This window comes from Vitis riparia, chromosome 7 (genome assembly GCF_004353265.1).
Source record: "Vitis riparia cultivar Riparia Gloire de Montpellier isolate 1030 chromosome 7, EGFV_Vit.rip_1.0, whole genome shotgun sequence".
Taxonomy (NCBI): domain Eukaryota; kingdom Viridiplantae; phylum Streptophyta; class Magnoliopsida; order Vitales; family Vitaceae; genus Vitis; species Vitis riparia.
Genome location: NC_048437.1, coordinates 12938740 through 12962785, shown reverse-complemented (window position 1 = coordinate 12962785; position 24046 = coordinate 12938740). Strand labels below are relative to the sequence as shown.

General features: G+C 31.9%; 2 protein-coding genes across 2 annotated transcripts; one reads left to right on the top strand and one right to left on the bottom strand.

The window, feature by feature from the left end:
* The first annotated feature begins 1404 nt into the window (after positions 1-1404).
* On the top strand, positions 1405-5757 carry LOC117917306. Its single transcript, XM_034833532.1, has 3 exons — positions 1405-1506; positions 3043-3607; positions 5418-5757. The coding sequence occupies exons 2-3, from the start codon at positions 3297-3299 to the stop codon at positions 5425-5427; spliced, it is 321 nt and encodes a 106-aa protein (XP_034689423.1). The 5' UTR covers positions 1405-1506; positions 3043-3296; the 3' UTR covers positions 5428-5757.
* A 2005-nt stretch (positions 5758-7762) lies between these two features.
* On the bottom strand, positions 7763-11792 carry LOC117918833 (protein-tyrosine-phosphatase MKP1-like). Its single transcript, XM_034835759.1, has 3 exons — positions 11687-11792; positions 8914-11525; positions 7763-8227 (listed from the first exon to the last, which is right to left on the bottom strand). Exons 2-3 carry the CDS (start codon positions 11374-11376, stop codon positions 8138-8140), a joined length of 2553 nt encoding a protein of 850 aa, XP_034691650.1. The 5' UTR covers positions 11377-11525; positions 11687-11792; the 3' UTR covers positions 7763-8137.
* Positions 11793-24046: the final 12254 nt, after the last annotated feature.

Below are 24046 nucleotides of genomic sequence, written 5' to 3'. Positions count from 1 at the left end.
TTAATTTTATATATAATCGAGGCAGGGCGGGGCGGGATGGGGCAATACCCGAACCTGCCCCGAGTTTTAAAATAAATTATCAAATCTGTCCCAAATCCGTTTATTAAAATTGAATATCGTCCCATTAGGAGCGGGATGGGATGGGTACCCGAAAAAACCTACCCCATTATCATCCCTAATGAGAAGATAGGTCAACTTTGAAAAAAAAAAATGGTAATTACACAAGAAAAAGTTCAAAAATTGTTGGTAAATACAAAGGAAAAAAGTCGATATAATAAAATCATTAAAAGGGTATTTGAAATGTATTTTTCACATACATTCCCGATCAATGGCAAGACTCTTGTTTTATTAGTGAAAAACTTATTGTGAAGTTCTCGTTTATTTTTTAAAGAAAAAATAAAATAAGAAAAAAATCATATGGAACAAGTCTATAAACCAACAATTAAAGGAATTTTTAAAGAATCTATTTAAATTAAAAATAAATTAGATTAATGATTTCAATTTATTTCCATTTATCCGTAAAAGATTTTGCTCGACTTTTCTTATTTTTATTAAAGAAAGTTTTTTTTTTAATACAATTTTATTATTAAAACGAAATGTGTAGATTTTATTTTGCTTACAAAAGAATTTTTTTTTTATCTTTTCTTTACTTTTTTCTAAAAATTGAATTTTTACAAGTTTTTAAGAAATATTTCAATTCAAATTTTATTTAAGAGAAGTAATTGGTACAAAATAAAATTAAAAAAGGTATTTACAAATTTATCAAAAAAAAAAAAAAATTCAATCCAATTAAATGAAAGATTTTTTTTTTTTGCCATATTTTATCTTAGCAAATTTATTTTAAAAAAAAAAAATCTTCCAATTCAAATTTATTTAAGATCAAGTGGCTTTCCTATAAAGTATTAAAAAAATATTTTGACAAATTTATTAAAAGTGATATTTACAAGTGAAATATTGTCAAATGATTATTTATTTATTTTGTTAGTAAAAACCTTTAATTTTATTAAAAAGAGCTCTACCATGTTACCCCATGAAATTTATTTCAAATGTGTTAAAATCACTTGTTTTATTATTTAAAAGATAAATTAAAAGAAATAAAAATACTTTCTAAAATCATTATCAAACACTTAAAAATAATTCTAAAAAATATTTTTAATTTTTTATTTAAACCATTTTTAAAAACACTTTTTAAAATCAATATTTAAAAAAAAAAAGGAAACACTTTCATTCAAAATATCCTCAACACACTTAAAAATTCGATTAAATTGATTTTAGACCGAAATCCTTAAAACGGAAGTGACCCTGGGTAGAATTTGAGTTAGTTTTAGTATTAGAAATCAGAGGATTTACAGCCCAATAGTCCAGAAATTGGGCCGATCCAAGGTCAGCCCACCATCAACTGACCTAGATTTAGGGTTTGCTTGCTGGAAGAAGACCCATCTCTTTACACTGAAGGATTCAATTATTCCTTCTCCAAACACTGCCTGGTTGATCTCTGAGTTCAAGGTACTGATCCAATCTCTACTCCGAATTCGGTCTATCGGCTTCTTGATTAGATACAATCGTTTAGATGCCGAGAAAATGAAAGAAAATTTTGAATCGTTAATTTTTCACCATTAGGGCTCAAGAATACAGAAAATTGTGACCTAAAACTCACGTAACTCTCTGGCTTTGTTGATCTATTTTTTTTTTTTTAAAAAAAAAATAGGTTTTTTATTTGTTTTGGATTGTTAGCATGGTAATCAGAACGTGGTTTTCTTTTATTTTTCTTCGTTTTCTTAGTACCCAAACAGAGGGTCAGATTTCACTCTTGAGTGCTATATAAATTGGGAATGCTGCTGCTGGAAGTTCTGAATTCTAAGGTTTCGAATTATTGTCATGACAATAAACGTCTTTGCAATTTGGAAAATTTTTCTATGTTTTCTTCTATAAAAAAGAGTTTAAATACGGAGAAAATATGAAAAATGTAATTAAAGTTTTGAATTGTAAAATTTTCACCTACCATGAGCTATTGTCTGAGGGCATTTTTTTTTTTTCCTTTTTCTTGTTTCTTTTTGGAGGCAAAAGATGAGATATAACATAGGATTGAAAATGTTGTTTTCTTTTATTCCTCTGTTTTCTTGGAAACCAAACGAAAGGCTGGGTATCTCTTAAATGCCTTTAACCCATCAATGTCATTGTTGAAAATTTTGAATTGTAGGATTTCATTCTGTGCTATAGCTCAAGTTAGAATTCTTACAAAATTTGTATCACTGTCTCCTACTTGTTATTTCATTTTATTTAATTTAGTTATATATTTTATTAGGATATGTTTGGCTTTTGGAAAATTCCGAGGAAAGGTTGTTTTAATTCGCTAGAATTGAATTTTTTTTTTCAAAGGATATGTTCATTTTTTGATAGCTATTTTGGGAAGGAAAAAAAATTCTAAATAAAATATAGCCTTTAATTTTTAATTTATATAAGAAAAGGAAAGAGAAAAACATATTAAAAAACAGAGGTAGAGACAGATTTTCTAAATCTCTTTCTCTGTCTTTCTCTCTTTATATTTTTATTTTTATTTTCGGCCGCTTAGAATAAAAAGTTTATTTATCCTTCACTATTTAAATCTAAGATAACTTTATATCAACTAATTGACTGATTCATATGTTCATAATTTTGTCTCAATGAGCTTGGCCTCTACGAAACCAAGAGGGAGTTTGTTACATTGTCTTATGTGCCAACATAAATCTAGTAAGACTAGTATTTTCCCCAACTTTTTCTATAAGTGTTAAAATGTGTTTGATTTTTATGCTCTTCCATGAACATATCCAATTAATGTAAACTAAGTTTTAGTCCAAAAATAATGTAAACTCTTTAATTATTTTTTAAGCCTAACAACAACTTGTATTTATGCTTGAAAGATTTTTAATAAAAGTGTATATACCTCTAAGAGAGCCAGTGGTCTTGTTATTTTATTTCATTTTTTCAAATTTATGATGAAAATTATCTCCTATTTGATAAAACTTTTATTATGTGTCTTTAAATGCTTTTTCATTGTTGCAGTGCTGATCAACGTGCAAATCACATGAGTGATACCAGCCACAAAGATTTCAACGTGCATTGGAGCTAAATGGGCCCCATCCAACTGGAGAGGAAGCTGCTCTAACTTTAACCGTGTAGGCTACCATACACCGGATAGCTGATTTGTCTCTAAATTCCAATTGAGTCCCCTCTCTCCTCTTTATTGTAGCCTGTGCCAGCTCCAACCAAAAACCCACAAAACAGAGAAGGTAAAACACAAAGAATAAACCATAGAAATGAGTTCTATTGTGAGGCATGTCTCCACTATCTTCAGATGCCCAAGTCTAGTCCCCAACTCATTGAGTTGTGAGCTTCAGCAATGGCGAGGGATTCGAGTGAAGGTTTTCAATGGGAACCTTGAATCTGCACTGGTTGTAATGCAGCGCAAGATGCAATCAAGTGGAATTGAACGACTGATAAAGCGTGAGCAGACTCACCACATCAAGAACTCTGAGAAGCGGGTCTTGGCCCGAAAAAATCTGGAGCGTAGAATCCGATCCCAGGACCTGGCCCGCAAGCTCAAGGCCATTCTCATCAAGAAAGTCAGGTATGCTAAACTCAGAAACTTAGAAATATTATAGCATTTGCAGAAGAAGAAAAAACATCATTTCATCCCTGCTTTAGTAATCGGTTACTGCAGTTGGAACTGTCTCTTAACCATGAATTAGAACTTCTCACATCTAGTCCAAGATGGCATGGACTACACTAATGCATTCATCCTATCATATATAAACTTAGACAAATTTAGATGATTCTCAAGCCTAGCATATAATATCTATAAACACTTCTCATAGGTTTCATTAGCCTTCACTACTAAATGGTAGAAAAAGAGAGGAATTAGTCACTCACCCCATCATACAATTATTTTCCAGCTTCAAGAATGGACTGCAGATTTATTTTGATATCATTAGGGGATGGGGGAAACCCACCTTTGGGTGGATCATTCTTGAATTACCTTATCTTAATTTGGAAAATTGACAAGTAATTTCATTTGGCATCCACATAGCCCTTGTCGCAATCAGATGAAATGAAATCGTTGTTTAATCATTTTCTTTTAAGATCATATGAAAGACTGCATAAACTGGTGAAATGATGGGTTTCTGATACCAATCTAGTGCAATATTCAAGCTTTTTTCTTCCTTGTGGGCTTCCATTTGCTCCAAGTTGAAAGTGTATCACTTTTCAGTGATCTTCAAGATGAGAAAGCTGTTGCCTCATCCGCAACTATGGAAACTAAGATGATTTGCTGCTAGGGGCCCTCTTTGCTTAGCAGGGCACTCCTTGGAAAGTGGAGTTGGAGATTTGCCTCTGAAGGAGAAGCTTCTTGGAAACAGGTTATTCAGGGAAAGTGTGGAGAGGTAGGAGGTTGGAGTTCTTTCAAAGTGAAAGGGTACGGGTTTAGGTTAGGGAAACCATAAGAAAGGGATGAATTTTTTTCAACAACAAAGCATCATTTGAAGTGGTTGATGAGAGTTGGGTGAAGTTTTGGAAAGATAGATGGTGTGGAAAGGAACTGTGTCTTTTCCCTCTTTGTATGCCCTAGTAATTTCTAGAATTTCTCTCAACTACACCATTCTCATGAGGGTTTATGCACAAAAGATATGATAAGCAATCCCTTTTTACACAAAAATAAAAAATAACGATATTAAAAATGAAAGGCACTGTTAGGATAAAAACTTTGACAAGAACATAAAATTGATTTTCTGTTAACACTGGCAACCTTGCAAAGGCACCTAATGTTCAACTGAACTTAAAATAGTTCAGAACTAATTGGAAAACTGATGATTAGAAAAAGCCAAGGAGGAGGATGTCCAATTTTATAGTGCCATTGAGTTAGAGATACTACTAAAGATAGAGCGTATTGTGTCATCGGGTACGTCATTGTTTTCTAAATAATGAAACTCTTAAAGGAAAAAGGGAAAAGAAAGAAAACACGAAATATATTATCCAAGGATGTCATATCTTATTGGAATTAATATCCTAGGACTATCCTATCTAGTGAATTGAAGATAATCTAATCATAAATGTCTTGGCTCACATTCACCCACACATATTAGGCCTTTAGCCCATGTTTAAATTAGCATGATGTATGCTTTGTTGGTCTATTACCTAACAACTAAAATTTTTAGGTCAAATTGGTCACTTAATATAGTATTAGACCCTCATTTTATTTGATAATGTCTATCTCCCCTATTTATTAAGCCCACCGCAAGCCAAAGAAGATTATTTCCCCCTTTATTAAGCTCACATGCAGCCCCCCAAGCAGGGTACTGGTTAGATGGAACACATGTATTTCTATGGTAGGGATTGTTCTGGATTGTTCATGTTTGCTGATAATCTTTCATTGGATATTGCAGGGGTCTATGAAACTTTGGAGTAGTAGTTTGGTTGATGAATCACACTGAAACGGAACTCTATTTGCTGTTAGTTTGTACCTGTGTTTTGTCCTCTGGAATTTAGGTAGTGATACCTGCTCAGTTAGCAACAACTGCCCCTGTAATACTTGTTATCAGATGCGATGCAGTTTTTCTTTTTGGGTATTTTTATTCTTTTATATATTTCCTTTCAATGCCATAAGAATTTTACTGCAATGTCACATAATATTGGAGAAACGTTTCAGTGATGTTATTGCATCTCAAGCAGGGTTTCTGAAACTGCAATGAAGGTTATAATGAATTATGGCATTAAGTTTCCTAAGATGATTTCCCTGTTGAATGAGAATTTTCTCTGCAATTTGATAATTTGAGGCAAAATATAGTTACAAGGATCTGTGCTTGTCAGGATGGTCACTCTCTCAACCCTGGAAAAGGAATCTATAAGAGATCATGGAGGTTGGCATAAGTATGATTTAATAATTTAGGAGGATATTTGTTGATGAGAATGGTTGCATTTCAGGTTGACATCCAATTACCTCATAAAAGAGGCAGAAAGGTGTCTTGGGGTGATGATAGGAAGGTGCATTATGGAGATATTTGGTTGATAAGGTTTTTGATATGTTTCCATTCAACTGCCTTAGATTTGAAAGTCATAATTTCCATCTAGAGGATTACTAGGAATTGGTACTAAATGCTGCAGCATTGTGGATGAGCCCCATTAGAGATGCCTGAAAGGATTTTCTTAACGACTATCAACTCTTTGTTCATGACCTGGACCAAATTTCAACATGGAAAATGCTAGTCCAAGGTTCTTCTAATCAGGTTTTAATAATTACAAAATGAGCTTAACTAGTAATTTAAACTAAGTGAAGTTTTCAATTTTGATTGTGAAAAACCAAAGAAAGCTCAAGCAACTATGTAGGAAAGTTAAATACTATGAAGTCTTGGAACTCTTGAAGGCTTAGAAGTAACCTGAAACAATTTATAAGATGGTATTTGTTAGTACATAGTTCTAAATTATTATTTTTCATGCAATTAAAAGTTGATTTCATCATCAGTTAAGCTTTAAACATCATTTTTTTTAATTAAGGAAATGGAGGAATCTTTGTTTTAATTTAAGACCTTGAGCTAACTTCTTTTTAAATATACCCTAAAAAGTTGTAAGAAGGTGTACCAAGGTATGCCATATCAGTGGAAGTTCAAGACCTCAAATTGGGTTGTTTTAAGCACTTTTTAGTGCAACCGATTGAGGAGGTCAGGATACTAGTTGAACTAATTGGGAATTGTTTGAATTGATTGGGAATCGACTTAATTGATTAAGTTCCAACAATTGAGGGTGTCCTAGATTTTCTCTCTTCTAGTATTTATGTAGTAGCCAATTAGGGCACAACCTTGATCGGTTGAGGATCAATTGTATGTTCGATTAAGCTAAAAAAAACCCATTGATTACCTGCAAATCATTTAATGTCCAACGACTTGTGAATTGGTTGAATTGATACTCAAATGGTTGAGGGTCTTTGGATTTCCTAGCTGAAAACCTATAAATTGAAGAGTTTTGAACATTTATTGATAAAAAACAACTATACTCAATCAGAAAAGCATTCTTTCTCATGTTCAAAACTCTTCTTCATAGTACATTGATTTTCAACTTGCAATCTCATTAGTGCAACTTTTAAATCCATCCTTGTTTCCTTTGTATCGTAAGCTAAACTTGTCTCTAGAATTGAAAGCATTAAAATCATTATTATTTACTCATTTTGAGAGAAAAGATTCAAATAAGTGGAACGCTTGAAAGGATTGTAAGTATTCATTTGAGTTGATGAATCCAATTGTAAAGCTTGAAGATTAGGGTTGAAATTCTTGATGGTGGAACCTTTACTTGGTTAGCAGTTTGAAGAAAGTGGACATAGACAAATTGTCAAACCACAACAAAAGGGTTTGCACATTTCTTCTTTTAATATCCTTAATTTATTATTGTTTTACTTCTCATTTTCTAATTATCTTGTTATTAATTGATTATTTTTGAAAAAGTTTTTGACATCCAATTCACCTCTCCTCTTGGGTGATTTACTTAATCAAATTAACTGTTTTTCATAGAAAATGTTGAAGACTACACCAACAACCATGATAAAAATGACTTCTAACCCCTCTTGAATGACTTGAACTAAGAAGTGGGTGCATGTTCTTTCTGTTTGGCTTTGCTTCTTCTGTGATTTATGAAGTGGTCACTCTGAAATTAGAAGCTGCTGCCTTTTGCGTTCAGTTGATTAAAACCAACCTACACCTTTTAATAATAATTAGGAGGAAGAAGAAAAAACCACTCAATCTGCAATTTGAACAATCCATCTGGACTGCAAAAACGAGTCCTTGTAAAAGATGAATTTACTTTTCATTTCCACACAGAGAGAGTGACACCTTCGGTGTTCAACACAGTCAGCCTACAGGTATACATGACATTTCAACAGGAAAAACAAAAAAACTAACTCACAATTCACTTATTCCTATACACTTATTTACTTCTAATTCTTATTTAGTGTACAACAGGCTTGTTCCTGTACATGCTTTGTCTCTCCATATATCACACAAGCAGATCCTGCCTGGGATGCCCAACTTACCTTAAGAGTATAGATGAAATTGATCCGCTAGGGCCAGCAGATCATGACCCCAAGTTCCTGTAAGTTCGACATCTTCACTAATCTTTCTCAGCTCAGACTACTGTTTTCTGTCTTGTGAAACGAGAAACAGTTAAGATACTTTAGGAGCTGCTCTGGCTCCTCCCCTTCCCTCACTACCTGCATATTCCATAAGATTATTACTAAGAAAGTTAGCCTATATCATCAAGTAATATGATTAGCTGATGATAAAATTCTACATAACTAGAATCTAAAACAAATAACTTGCTACTTGTTGCAAGTATGGTTAGATCATAATTTCGCAACATTCATCTAAATTTCTAATGGAAGAAAAACATTTCAGCCAATCATCTTAATGGTTAACAAAGACACATATATCACTTAAAAATGCAAGTAAATTGTCAACATATAATGTAATTAAGAAGTTTGATGCTTTAGTTCCAATTATTACTATGATTGGTTTGTTGGCTAAAACGAGATTAGGTCATCCCATTAGGAAGCCGGCCTGGGTTCATCAGACTATGACATTATCGACCCATTTTGGTGTATATGCAGAAATCTCTCATTATCAGTGTATCCTAAAAAAAAATGAGTTTGTATTGAATAAAATATATATATATATATATATTTGATAACTGTGGATGTCTAGGCCAGCTTATGCGCACCTCGACCAATCCCACGCTAGTGGCCCTGAGGGGACTCAAACTGTTGTATCGAATAAAATATAGTAACTTTGACTTTCTTGCACAAAAACAAAATCATTAAACAAAGTGTATGTGAACTTTTTATACACATATTAAATGGAAGATTAAGTATGAAAATCAGTATAGGGATGCAATAACCACCTGAACAAGGGCTTTACTTGGCAAACCCATTTGTGTGAGGAAGTTGTGCCCAACCATCTCCCAGTGGACATGATCATCCTCGCATGCCCCATCACTGCTGGTCAATTGACTCTGCCCCTTTTCATATGACGCGTCATGTCCTACCCATACATATAGAACCTCAGGATTACTTGTGCCCAAGTTTAAATCTACAAGAGACATAATATATACTGATCTAGAGTCAAGGATACTAAAGCTACACAACTCCACTTTATCCATACTAGGCCACTGGTAAAGAGCTGGATTTGTTACTTCTGCAACCCTATCAGATGTATCACTCAAAGGAACATACAAGTCACCATACTCTTTCTCATCTTCATTCTCACTTCGTAACTTATTTCCATCACTAAAATGTTCATCTTCTAACACTGGCTCTTCTCCATTGCCTTCACGCTGGAACTGGCCACAATCAACATCCTTCATCATAACATCATCTAAGTCGGGTAAGGAAAGGGACCATGATCTTACCAGGTTCCGGGGCACTGGAGGTGGTTTATCAACTGAGGGTAACAACATCCTAGGCGGCGGATTACTCCCTCCGTGCTTAGCAATAGGGGGGGAGGTTCCTTTACATGGCAAACAAGTACTTGCCCCATTCTGCGCATGATCAGCAGAAAAATCCTGTGTCACACAGAATGGATCTGTGGGCCCAAGGTTGGAAGGTGAAGGTTGTTGAGAAGAAAGGTATGATAAATCAGACCAATTAGAAGATGAGGGCGAAAAGGTAAATGAACTGGAGTACTCAGAAGTTGAAGGTGAGAGTGAAGGGGACTTGGAACTGAACTTATGGCTACTACCCAGAAAACAAGAGAAAGAATCTGGTGAACCACATTTAGGTGTTTGTGGTGATAAAGGATCAGTAAGAGGAACAGAGTGTTCAACATCTTTAGCCATACTGCCTATTGAGCTGCCATCTGGGGAATAGGGAAGCAAAACTGGTGAACCACATGGAGGTGTTAATGGTGACAAAGGATCAGACATGGAAACAGTGTTTTTCACTTCTTTACTAGCATCTATAATCATATCTGCTACATGATTGGATTGAGTGGTGTCACAATTCAGTTTTGTGACAAATTCCTTCACAAAACCACTAGTAAACTTCCGCCTTAGTCTACCCCATCCATTTTCCCTAGCTGGTAGACAGGTCTCAGATCCAGTTCCTGGTAATGGAAAAGGTGGAACAACCCCACCAGCAAGAGCCTTATGGAAAATTTCAAAATCAAGATCATACTCATTGACCTTCCTTTCGCCAATCCCAGGACAGACTTTATCCTTTTCAGAAGACGAACTACTTTCATCTCTAGCACCCACTTTGTTGCTATGATCTGCCAAGAGTTGTCCACTAGCAAGAGCATCCCAAAATTCAGATGTCTCCTCACCTTCTTTGATGTTCACAATTGGACCCTGTGCCCTTTCATATCGAATGACCTGACAGGCAGCTGTTCTTGCATTATTTGACATCACTAAGTTGCAATTCTTCCCTATCCAGACATATATCGCTGAAGGGACATGAACAATGAATGCCCCACGAGAGTCAAGTCCAAGTGTACCTGGATGGCTTAACATTTTTGGTACGAGATGAAGAGGATCATATGGAGAGTGGGGGGCCATCCGATACATCCTAAGCACAGAATTCGGGCTCACTGGTACAGCATGCACCCGCTTCTGGCACTGCAGAAGTTGACAGGCAAAACCCATGTTCGGGTTGGTCACTCCTCGGGCTGCTTTCACATACTGAAATGCATCTTCAAAGCTCTGGCCCTCCCTCCACATGAGGTATGCAATGACAAGAGAGTTTGATCTTGATACTCCCTGACAACAGTGAACAAGAACCCGCCCACCTTGCTCTCGAACATCCTCAAAGTAATCAAACACGTCGTAAAGAATACTGGTGATGTCCTCCGATGGGCTATCTTGCAACCAAAGTGTCTTGTAAACAAGGTCACTCTTGAAATACTCAGGGCAAACAAACCCAACACAGTTCAACACATGGGTGATACCATTCTGCCTCAGAGTTTCACGGTTCTTTGCAACAGCATCACTTCCCAAATATATATGATCTGCAATTCTGGAGCATTCCTTATCAAAGAAGGCAAGCTTATCCTTCTTCAACTGAAATTCTCTCTGGGGTTGTTCTGAATTTGAATTCTCAAGGGGTTTGACTGACCCCAATCTCCCCCCTGGGGTTGGGGGATGCGGCCAAACACCCAGATCATCCGAGCCCGCTCTCGGCCACTCCTCTGCGTTGCGCCGGGAAATTGAAAGGGGCTGCAGTGGTGGCAGACACGACCTCATCTTAGTGTTTGGCTGTGGTCTAGGAAGAGGTTTCGTTGGAGAGCGATCAGTCCATGATACTGAGCGTAAATAAGCTCTCCGAGTCCCACGTCCACCGGGGAGGGGGTCCTTTCCTTCTTCACCCAACATCTCACTCCCTCACCAAAATTCTACAAACTAAGTGAAACCCATCAAAGCCTTGTTCCAGGAACGCCCATGGAAATTGAGAATTCCGGCCTCTGTCTGTTCCCCCTTTCTCACCTAAAACAATTGACTCTCTCTCAAACTTTCTCCCAAATCTAGCGCGAGAAGAAGAAGAAGAAGAAATCAAACACAAACACGACCAGTAAAAGTGTTGAGTGAAGTATTGTGGGTCATAAATTAAACAAAATGAAAATGAAGGAAGTGCATAAAAATGAGAGAGTAATTTAATACAGTCGAGTTTGTTGAAGGCGCTTACTTTGAAGTCTATGCTCAAGAATCGGAAGGTGGAATAGCTAGTGTGATGTTCATACCCTAGAAGGCTAGAAATAAAAATTGTGATCTATCATCTCTCATCTAAAACCACTGTCTCAGAGCGTGCTCCGAATCCAGTTCAACGACCGGGTCGGACCGGCTCAGGTTCCATTTGGAAACGGTCAAAATACCACGTCATCACGGTTCGTCGTTTATCCTGCCTGTCCCGCTAAAAGTCTAGAAGAATGATCGCACGCAGAAATACAAGAGTCACAGTCCAACGTGTCGCATTCTTATTGGATATTAGGTTTGACTCCCGTGGATGGCACTTTCCCAACGAGGTTACACCATTCTTTGTACAACTTTAATATTTTTTAATTTGTAAGGTTTTGGAAGTCATTGGAAGGGGGCTTTATTATCTTATCGAAAAGCTAGTCACTTCTAACTTTACGTGACAATGGATATGTCTCTTGTGGGAGTGAAGAAAGAGAGAGGCAGCCAATTGAGTTTGATGTTTGGTCCCCTTCTTCGTTTTTTTTCTACACCAAATTGTATTCAGTCACACCAAATGGACTCAGAACCTCTAATGTCCCTTGAAAATAAGTCATTGAAATCAGTTATTTTATGCTATGTTTGGTTCGTGAAAAATATTAAAAAATATTTTTTTTTGGTTTTTTTTAAGGAAAATGATTTTGTCAAGTTTAATTTCATTATAAAAAATAAAAAAATCAAATATAATTATTAAATTGATTTATTTTTAAATTATTTAATTTTGTCATAATAGAAAGAAACAAGTAAAATGAGTTTAAAGAAATCCTATAAAAATAATTTGTTAAATTTAAATGTATATATATTTATTTTATTTTACTTTTTTTTTCCTACTTTTTCTCTTTATTTTTGTTTCAATGTATTATTCCTTAAATTTTTTTAGAACCAAATATAACCTCATATTTTCGCGAATTTTTTTTTAAAAGGTAAATTAAAATCACACATAAATTAGAAAAGGTAAAATAATTGAAAAATAAATAAACTTTAATTATAAAATAACCTATCCTAAAACAATAAATAAAATAAAATATATAAAATTCAAATTAAGAGCTAAATTAATTTACATCATCAAAAAATATTACAAAGAACAAAAGTCGTTATTCTTGAGATTTCAAAGACCCTAGAACTCCGTCTTCTTTTATGATAGATTGAATGATGATTTTGTCATTGTATTTTCAACATCAATGTCTATTACCATTGGTACCAAGTTGTTATTAATGAGGCTATCCACGATCGACATCATAAATGAAAATCTTTTCTACAATCACCTCTTGATCCTCTATGGGCACTTCTTTATTGCACAAAATATCATTTAAGATAATGTGAACACAACGTATTTATTTATAAATATATCAAGTTGGATGTATTGTAACTTTTAAAATGCTTGATAACATTACAATTCATAGGGTTATCCAATCTTTGAACCATATGACAAATATGATATTAAATAATAAACTCGTCTTTTTAAAGAAACTCGTCTCTAATATGGTCATGTTGTCATAAATCGATTTAAAATGTTAATATTGATTCTTGATTAAAAAAAAAGATGAAATTAGAAAAAATTCTTAATATGCTAAGATATATTGAGCTAATCCTAATAATTAAATGTTACACTAAAAGTGGAATATGTGTGAAATTTTGATACCCATACACACTTCATGTTATCCAAATTAGACAAAGTGAATTGAATTTAAAGTAAAAATATATAAGCAAAATATTACAAGTTCTATTCAAATATTATATATTTTAATTTTATATTATGGTTTCATAGTAATGTTAAAATAAATTCCATGTGATCATGGGCGTAAATCCATGTATTGATTGCTTTTGAGAAGTTTTAAGAATAATAAACATGGTATTATATCAAAAGTCCATTTTGAATATATATATATAGATATATATATATATATATATATATATATATATAGATATATGTTATTATTATTATTATTTTTTAAAAAATGTTGGAACTTTGTGTGTTAAAATGACTATGAAAAAAATTGAGAAGACATGATGAAATCACAATGCTAGATCTAGGAAGAGCTAGATATAAGGAGAGTTGTTAAGGAAGAAAAGTTGGAAACCATTTTAGAGTAAGAATGAAAACATCGATTTTGACGGACCTATCAAGAAATATTGATGGATATTTTGACATAAAATATTGATGGATATTTTGAATTGAAACTCATGAAAATGTCAAAAAAACCTCAAAAAAATAATATAAGAAGTAATAATACATATATTATAATTAATATATGAAGAAATTTATATATAAATGATATAATTTATAACATTTTATAATAATAGGTAGTATTTGAAAATTCATTTAATACAAAAATGATAATTATCTACTTTATAACACACACACACACACACACACACACACACACACACACACATATATATATAATAATATATATATATATATAATTATATTTGTCTTTAATTCATAATTTTTGTGCTTTCAATAATAAATTAAATGAAATTTGAAAATAAATAATTAAAATCAATATATTTATTAAAACTTTATTTTAATATTTTATTTTTTCAAATATATATAAAATTAGGTGTAAATATAAAATATATAAGATTAAAGCCACTTTAGAGAATAATATATTATAGAAAAGAAGATTATCTTTACATTCTACTCTTGCTAAATTTAGGTGGTGTTTTTCTTTTTTTTTTTACTTAATTCTAAAAAGAACTTAAAACTAAATATGTTAATATTGTTATGTATTAGGTTGTTTATTTTTGTAATATTTTATTTTTATTAAACATTAAAAAGTAAATAAAAACCAACATGTTACTTTTAACAAGATTGTATGATTTGAATAATGACTTTATTGATTTATTTTATGTACAAGAATAGTATATATATACAAGAGCTATGCAATTTGTTAGACATAAAGATGCCTATATACAAGGCAAAGATAAAACAAAATTTTGAATTACAAACTGGCTACAAAAGATTAAAGGAAAGTTATGGAGATAAAATATGAATTGAATTTTTTGAAGCTGCTATAGTTGAATCATTTGAGTCTGGTGGAGGAAAAATGGAGACCAAAGCTTGAGGAAGGCTTGCTAAGGTGGCATCATTTGTAGAGATATCTCTAACATGCCCCCGCAAGACGGTGCTCCCATTGGAGATATTGATCTTGGAGCATATTTGGTGAAAGGTAATCGATGGTAGAGGCTTTGTGAGAGCATTGAGTAGTTAATATTTTGATGAAATATGAGACATGATGAAGGACCCTTGAGTGACATGATTGCGAAAAAAGTGGTAATCAATGGAAATATGTTTCATTCTTGAGTGAAAAACAAGGTTAACAGAGAGATAAGTGACACCAATGTTGTCACAAAAAAATATGGGGAACAAAGGAAGAATTAACATGCAGCTTACTAAGGAGATTCATGATCCAAAGGACCTCAGTGGCATAAAATGCGAGAGTGCGATATTCTGCTTCAATCAAGGAATGAGAAATAAACTTTTGCTTCTTAGAACACCAAGAAATAGCATTACCTCCAAGATAAACTAGGTAGGCAGAAGTGGATGTGCGGTCATCACATTGCCCGCCTAATCAGCATCTGTAAAGGTAGTAAGACGAATTTGTTCATGACGTTTGAGAAAAAGACCATGATGTATGGTAAACTTCAAGTAGCGTAAGATTCGTTTGGTTGTAGACTAGTGAGTCTTAGAAGGAGAGTGCATGAATTGTACCAATTTGTTAATTGCGTAAGAGATGTCGGGTCGAGTGAGGGACAAATATTAGAGAGCACTTATAACTTGACGAAATTGGGTTGTATAAGTGGATAGAGAGTCTTCATGGAGTTGAAGAGTTTGAGAAGAAGACATAGGTGTAGGACACTCTTTAGCACCATAAATTTTTGTTCGCTCTAATAAGTCACAAATGTATTTGTGTTAAGAGAAGCTCGGATGGAGTTGGAAGAACTTCAACACTAATAAAATAGTAAAGATCACCAAGGTCCTTAATAGAAAAACGAGCTGCCAATGCTTGCAAAAACCTTGTGAGAAACTTATTATCATTACCAGTAACAATGAGGTCATCGACATAGATCGAAAAATAGAGAGTAACAACATTTTGATGATAGATGAAAATTGAGGCATCACTTTGAGGATGAGCAAAATCATAGGATAATAAAAAACCTTTGAGCTCATTGTATCATGCCCTAGGAGCCTGTTTCACTACAAGAAAAAAGGTCTTCATTGACAATTTTTCATCGTCAAGATAAGGTATATCTGTTAAGGTAGATTGGTATTCACATATGTCGTCTATGCCAGTGTCAAGAAATGATAAAAGCTAGCTTGACATATGCATAAGTTAAGGTAGACATTGTTTCTATCAATGTATGAATCTTATTAATATGACATATTTTAATGTTTCTTCCACTTCAATCAAGGTTAGGTTAAACATATGTGAAGGTTGACTCACCGTTTTGTGAAGATTATATTCAATATATGTTAAGCTCAAGTATGATATATGTCAATTCTGTTTTATATGCTTTTAAATTTAATTTACACATATGTTAAGGATGTTTTTTTTTTTTCAAAGTTGAAATTTTAATATGTTAAGGTTCCTTTATTCTTATGTCAAGGAATAAAGTTTCTTTTATGTCAAGATTTCTTTATTCATATATCAAGGAAATTATTTTATTTTATATCAAGGTTGCATGTGGAACATGTCAACAACTTAACCTGTTGCCCAAATGATCTGCATCAAAATTGAACGTGTTGTGTGTATATATATATATATAGATAAAGTATATGAATGTATAAAATATATTAAAAAAAATATGAACATGTAGGCAAATATATTTTTTTTTAAAAAAACTTAATATCCATGCATAATCTTGTATTATCATCACATACATCCAAAAAAAGGCGAATATGTACCTAAAAATCCAATAATTATACATGACAAATAGAATGTATGCATGATCTTGTGCCTTCAAAAGTACTGTAATTACTGCAAATGCCACCTAACCTTCTACAAGTAGGAAAAAAACATCAGTATATGTTTATATTTGAAAGATTAATAAAAGGATATAAACATATATCCAAATGTATTCCTAAACAACCTAGCAACTATATATAATCTTGTTATCTTGTCAAATATATCTAAAAAAAGGATAGATATTTACCCACAAATAACCAAAGATCAAAGTAGCTGTACATGATAACAAAAACTTATGTGTGATATTCTCCTCTAAAAACTGCAATTACTACAAATGTCACCTAACCTTTGGCAAGAAAGAAAAAAGTAACATTATTTTATGTTTATTTTTGAAAGTTTATTAAAAATTCAATGGAAAAGAATCCATGTCCAATGTAAATCAAACATGTCACCCAATCTCTTTTGCAAGTATGAAAAAAAACAATATTATTTTATGTTTGTGTTTGAAAGTTCATTAAAAAGATATAAATATGTATCCTAAATACATCGAAATGTATCCACAAACAACCTAGCAAGTATACATGATCTTGTACTATTATCAAATATATATATATATATAAGATATTTACTAAAAAAGAACAAAAAATTAAATAATTATGCATTATAACAAAACTTATACATAATCTTGTACTCTAAAAATTGCAAGTGCTACAACTGTCACCTAACCTCTTGCAAGTAAAAAAAAAAAACATTACTTTATGTTTATGTTTTAATTTTTTTTTTTTAAATATAAGGTACCCAAATATATCCAAATGTATTCACAAACAACCAAGCAACTATACATGATCTTGTATATATAAAAAATGACATAGATATTTAACTAAAAATCCAATAGTTGTACATGATGACAAAAACTTATGCATGATCTTATACTCTAAAAATTGTAAATGTTGCAAATATCACCCAAACTCTTGCAAATAGAAAAAAAATAATATTAGTTTATGTTTATATTTAAAAGTACTAATTAAAAAGATATAAACATGTACCCAAATACATAAAAAATGAAAAATAAAAAAAATCTAGCAATGAACTTTTAGGGAAAAAAATATAGATAAGATATGTACCTGAAAATATCCAATTAATAAAGGAAAAAACTAATTGCAACTTTACATACATTCTAGCAAGACCTATGCTGATGTGATTTCAAAATTGCAACTACTGCAAATGTTATCACCTCTTGCAGTAGATAAAAAAATTACATTACTTTAAGTCTATATTTGAAATTTTACTAAAATGATATTAACATATACCAAAATTTATGCAAAAAGAATCCAACATGCATACATAATAGTAATAAAAAACTTGAATTTGTACTTTCATCAAATGTATTTGTTAAAAGATATAGGTATGTAACCAAAAGTATTCAAAACTTCAACATCTATACATGACAATAAGATCTTATGTATGATCTTGTAATCTTAAAATTGCAACAACTATAAATGTCACCCTATACCTTGCAAAGAGAAAATATGCAACATTAATTAAAATTTATGTTTGAAATTTTATTAAAAAATTATAAAATTCACATACCCACTATATGGTCTAAGATAAGAGTGCTAAAAATGACACCCATTTGGATCTCACTTCATCTAACTCAGCTCGTGAATAGGTTTTTTTTCCCTTCAAACTAAAATATATGACAAAAGAAAATATGTTAATGTGAAACATTAAATATATATAAGTATAAGTTCTCATGTACTTAAGAAAATACATAGGTAAATAAACCTGAGATGTTAGGAGGCTTCTATTTGCAATTATGTCTCGCATGTATTGCATGACAAATATCGCACCATGACCATCCAACTATTTGGGCCCCTATAAGCAAATTATATCACAAAATTTCACGATAAATATGCATCATATGATTTGGTCTTTTTTTCATCCTTCACATTTTAATTCATAAAAACAATAATGACATAATATAGTTCAAGTAAAATTTGCACCTAAATTAGTCAATACATGTCTAGCATAATACCCTAAGCTCCATGTTTAAAACTTGGAGGGTTAAATTAGGTAAAATATAAGAAGGTCAAATAATATGTATATGTGAAATATGGACAAAAAAGAATAGATAAGGTAATGATTAACTATATTTATTAAGAATAGTGATTAACTTTAGAAAAAGAGAATAGTTAACTTTTGTCTATGTGAGAATATCCCTTAGAAAAGATCATGACTTTTAAGACTTCATTAAGGTAAATCAATCAAGTTTCAAGAGCAATTATCAATAATATTTGGAAATATGTAGTATTAGCCTCATTTTACATCTCATAGATTGACATTATAGAAGAGAAATGCAATTAGTAATTATAAGGAATAAATGTTTACATATGAACAATTTGATTGAAGATGGATAAAAGAGTAAAAGGTTTAGGTTAAAAAGAGAGAGAGAGAGAGAGAGAGAGAGAGAGAGAGAGAGATAGAGAGAGAGAGGTTGTGCCTTACAAAAAATGTCTAAACTAAATATAGGATGTATATAAGACATACTAAGGCCAAAATAAAGATATAAAGAACAAGTCACACCTAAGTCACATGATCAAAGCTATCGAAAGGATCCCCATTGCTTCCTTACCCACACACACATCTAAATGGTTCTAAAGGATTGTAAATGCTATGGATATAGTGATCAAAATTTAATAATTGTTCTTCCTATGACCAACATTTCAAATTGACTAATTATGTATATATTATTATTATTTTTTTATGCTTGAATTTTCTAAGGTTTGATATTCCACATCAGAATACAATTGAAAAAACTCTTGTACTCATGCATTTTTAACAAAAATTTTCCTATTTTTCTTCTAGTTTCTATTACTATTTCTTGAAATATTAATTGTAGAAGGTGAAAATGGATCATAAATCTTTCAATCACATGACAAAATGGGTTTGTTCATTTTTAGTACTACTTCATTACTAGTGGAATGGACATATGAGGACATTGTATTCATAGCAATTTAGATTATATTTTCATAAGGTGGTGACACAAACATATATAGTATCCTTCTTAACTCAAGTTAGGAATAGGAAATAATAATAGAAACAATTATAAGCTAAGAAAATTCATATATATATATATATATATATATATATATATAATATATTCATGTGAGAGAAAGCCATATAAAATCTTTACATTTCAAAAATCAAGTAAACTTTAATTCAAGAAAGCAACTTAAATGTAGGTAGGTCTTCAAAAAGTTAGAAAATGAACAAAAATTTTAGAAGAAGAAAAAAAATATAACCTCAATAACTATCCACTTTAGCTCTTTTTTAGATTTTTTTTTTCTTTTGAGATACAAAAATTCGAAACCCCCCACAAAAATAAGATTACATTAGTGTTCATTTTGAGACATGAAAACTAAAATTATGGTAGGCTTACATGTTCACATTATCTTTTATATCTTGGTATGATTGTTGTAATAGTGAGTCTAAATAGTAGACTGTTTATGATTTGAGGTCAATTACAGCCAAAACCTAATGAAACCTACAATATATTAATATACACTTTAGATAAATAACATTTATAAGACTAAGAAATTAACAACAATTATGATTAACAACTTACTTTGGGTTATATGGAAGAAAAACCAGGTTTGCCAATTTGGAGTCAATTAGGCGATCAATAATGAACCTTGTTTTTTTTTTTTTTCAATTTGTGGTGCTATTGATCCATCCTTGGACACCATTCTTGGATGAACAAATAAAATTTTCTCATGTAGTGTATCATCTAGATGTTCATGCAACCACCTAATGAAATGTCACCCAATTTAGAATTACTTTAAAAAAAAACTTCTACTTATTTATATAATGAATGTAACATAAAGATTTACAACAAGATCTCACCAAATATAAAAACATATACAATTCAGAGTCAACTTTTTTGTAGAAATTACATCCTTCATTTTAGTTCTTAAAATAAAGGTTTGAAATTTCATCCCAAAAACATTGATTGGAAAGTCAACTTTGGGTGTCGGTTTACCCTCCAACATTGCTAAAATTGTTTTAGAAAACAATATACATCTCTAGGATTTTCATATTCGATTTTCTTTAGGGATGCTTGTATCTTTTTCATTTTATTCTTTCTCTTTCCAACATCCTAAACACATATAAATAGATGCATGACATTAAAATAAATAAATAAATAAATAAACCAAGAGTGTAGGAAAATATAACTCAACTTCGAAAGTTTGGGTATAACGGTATTCACCTCATCATTTTCATCATCAATCACAAATGCAATAGGCCACAAAACCTCATATCCAACACCCTCCCTTATTGTACTAATGTTTTCAGAAAGTGGGAATGGAAGAAGTGCATTAGGTTGAAGAGGGTAAAGGATGACCACTAATATATCAGTACCATCAATGGAAATCTTTAAATCTCGTAAATAAGTTCCATATGCAATAATGTTTTCTTCAGTTTCAAGAGCTAATTTGCATTTATAAACCCATAAAAACATATTTTGTAATCTTTAGTCTTTCATTTTAGTTATTTTATATATTATTTTTATAAATTTAACTTAGGAAAAACCATATATACCTGAGTTAGTGGAGAAGCTTTTCGAGTCCCTTGTGCTGATAGGTTCTCCACATGAGCATTATAATGAGTCTTCCCTCGTATTTCTTCATTTTGCAACAATTGTTTCCTTATGTTTGTGCCGCTCACTTCAGAGTGGGGTGTGAGGTTTTTTTTTTTTTTAAGCTTTCAAAACAATAATCTCCTCTTCTAAGCTCTTACTTTCTCCTTTAACATCCTTTGACATTCCTATTCTTCAAGAATTTTTGTGGGTTTTGGTGTGTTGAAGAATTGTTTGGGCTTCTTGTTTCCCACCTCTTTCTCTAACTCGTCCAGGATGCTCCGATGTACCTAATGCTAAATTGAGGATATCTTTTTGGCCAACACATGTAATCTTCCCTTCCTCAACAGCCTTTGCCAACTCATCCTCCAAAAAATATAAGATGCTTCAAGAGTCATATTAAATAAATAAAAAAAAAAACAAATGAAATTGACTAAAACTGAGTATAGGTTTGACAACTTACAATCTTTTCCACTATAGGCCTCGTAACATCATCATATTCACATTTTTTTCAATCTTGCTAATTTCTACAAGACTCATCTATCAATAGGTTTCCTCAAACATGTCTTTTGCATCTATTGAAAAACAAAAAAGTGAAGTAATTAAACTTTACAAAAGTAAATGTCCAACAAAATAAAATACACTAATTCAACTTACCAATTCTTTTTGAAGTCCTGCATATCCTTTCCTACTCACTTGATGAATATAGACGTATTTTGTTTTTTTTGTTTTTTGTTTTTATTTAGTTTGAAACTCTATTGACAACCTATTACCCACTAACTTTCTACAGTCTTCAATTGAAATGTAATTATATTCAATTGGTGGTTGCAAAAGGTACTCGGGCTTATCCTTATAAGGCAAGATATACTCTTTTGTCAATGTGTGTCTGAATGACCTAAAGCTAGTCCCAATTGATGATATGACGTTGTATTTTCTATTCTCATCAACCAAAAATGCACCCTAAAATATAAGATCTTGATTATTTAATAAGCATGTGAGGTCTACATAAAATATAGGAAAATAATTTTAGTAGATTACCATATACCTTATAAGAAGATCTTGATTATTTAATAATCATGTAAGGTCTACACAAAATATAGGAAAATAATTTTAATAGATTACTATATACCTTAACGAAATCCCATAGTTTCTCCTTCAATTCTATAGGCACAACGCTCTAATCAGTATGATATGCTGGCACCATGGTTTGTGCTAGCACGCCCAAGTATGATACAAGCGGTACATATCCCTTACCCACTCCCTCACCATCATCATTATATTGAATATCAATTTTCACTCATTCACTTCTCTTTTTAGCAATTTCAGGTTTTAAAGTTGGGCCTCTTAACCTTTTTGGTGAAGTAATCTTCTGTTTTCCTTCCTGTTCATCCATCTACATGACAATCAAAAGAATATGATCAATCTCATAATCTGTATATATATATCTTACATTCAAAAGTAAGGCATGGTATTTTAATAGTTACCTACACTTTATCTCTTCTTGGTGGAGACATTCGTAAAGATGTATCACTTTTCTCGCAAGTTCCCAAATAATTAAGAATTATGCAATAATAAACAAAACTTGAAAATGTAACTCAACTAAATATAAAGAAATTAGTTACAAAATGATTTCATAAGTAGGAATAAATCATTGTTGTACAAACTTTGCAATACATGAAAATTAATCTTAAATCTTGATTATGAAATATGCATAAAATTAATAGGATAGTCTATTGCTAAACCTCAACAACAACATATCATCGAGTTTAAAGAAAATTACCACAACTTATCTCATAAAACACACACACACACACACACACACACACACACACATTCTACCATTATAGCTTAGTTAAATTACATCTATTTTAGTCACTACTATTATAAGGTCCTAGTTGGAATGCACGCTTCTAGTTATGATGCAATACTCATAAAATGAAGTTTAAGAGTGTGGGTTGAGGATGCATTGCAAGGTGTTTGATTTTCCTACTATTAAACATATAAGAATTGATCATATGTAATGAGTTGTGGTTGTCTTAACTTTAATGATTCTAGGATACATGGCTTCACTTATGCAATATTGAGGATGGAGTAATGTCACTAATAGTTAACAATAACAAACCAAAAACTACATTCAATGAAGCTAAATAAAATGAAGAAGATGTTCTCTGATTTGACATAAAGCCAAAAATCCACCAGATTCACGTTAATGAAACTTTATTTGAATTTTTTAAAACTAATGTTATTCAATTACACAAAATTTGCAACTTGATCAATTATCTCTCAAAAGCTTTGTTATCTACCATAAACAAGTGACCTAAAACAAAGGAATGACCAAGAAAATAAAAAATATGGTATTCATAATCCATTTTAGTTGGAAAGAAGAATATTCAACTATCAATTAAAACATATTTTTCCATCATTAGATGTGTCCTTATGAGGATCAACTTCATATAGGGTAGGTTGTTATTACGTTTACAATTAATTCATATATGTTATTTATTAATGTTTCAAACCGGTACATTATGGGTTGTTGGATTCAATCTGTCACGCCCCAAGACCCACTCCAAGGGCATGACGGTCATTTCACACTTCAAACCCGAAGGCTTACAGTGTAACCTGACCCAAACAATTATCTTGTAATCGGAAGTTACCAATTACCAAATACCTGTTCAGAGTAGCGGAACAAAATCTAAAATCCTCAAAATTTGATTTCAAAACTAAAACATCCACTATCCAAAATCCATTGTCCAAATGTTTGCAAACT

What these genes read in the sequence shown, in the direction of transcription:
- LOC117918833 (XM_034835759.1), bottom strand. Translation starts at nt 11,376, where the DNA reads ATGTTGGGTGAAGAAGGAAAGGACCCCCTCCCCGGTGGACGTGGGACT. An exon ending in CAAGTAAAGCCCTTGTTCAG is followed by an intron (nt 8,228 to 8,913) that starts GTGGTTATTGCA and finishes TGGAATATGCAG; the next exon opens with GTAGTGAGGGAAGGGGAGGA.
- LOC117917306 (XM_034833532.1), top strand. Translation starts at nt 3,297, where the DNA reads ATGAGTTCTATTGTGAGGCATGTCTCCACTATCTTCAGATGCCCAAGT.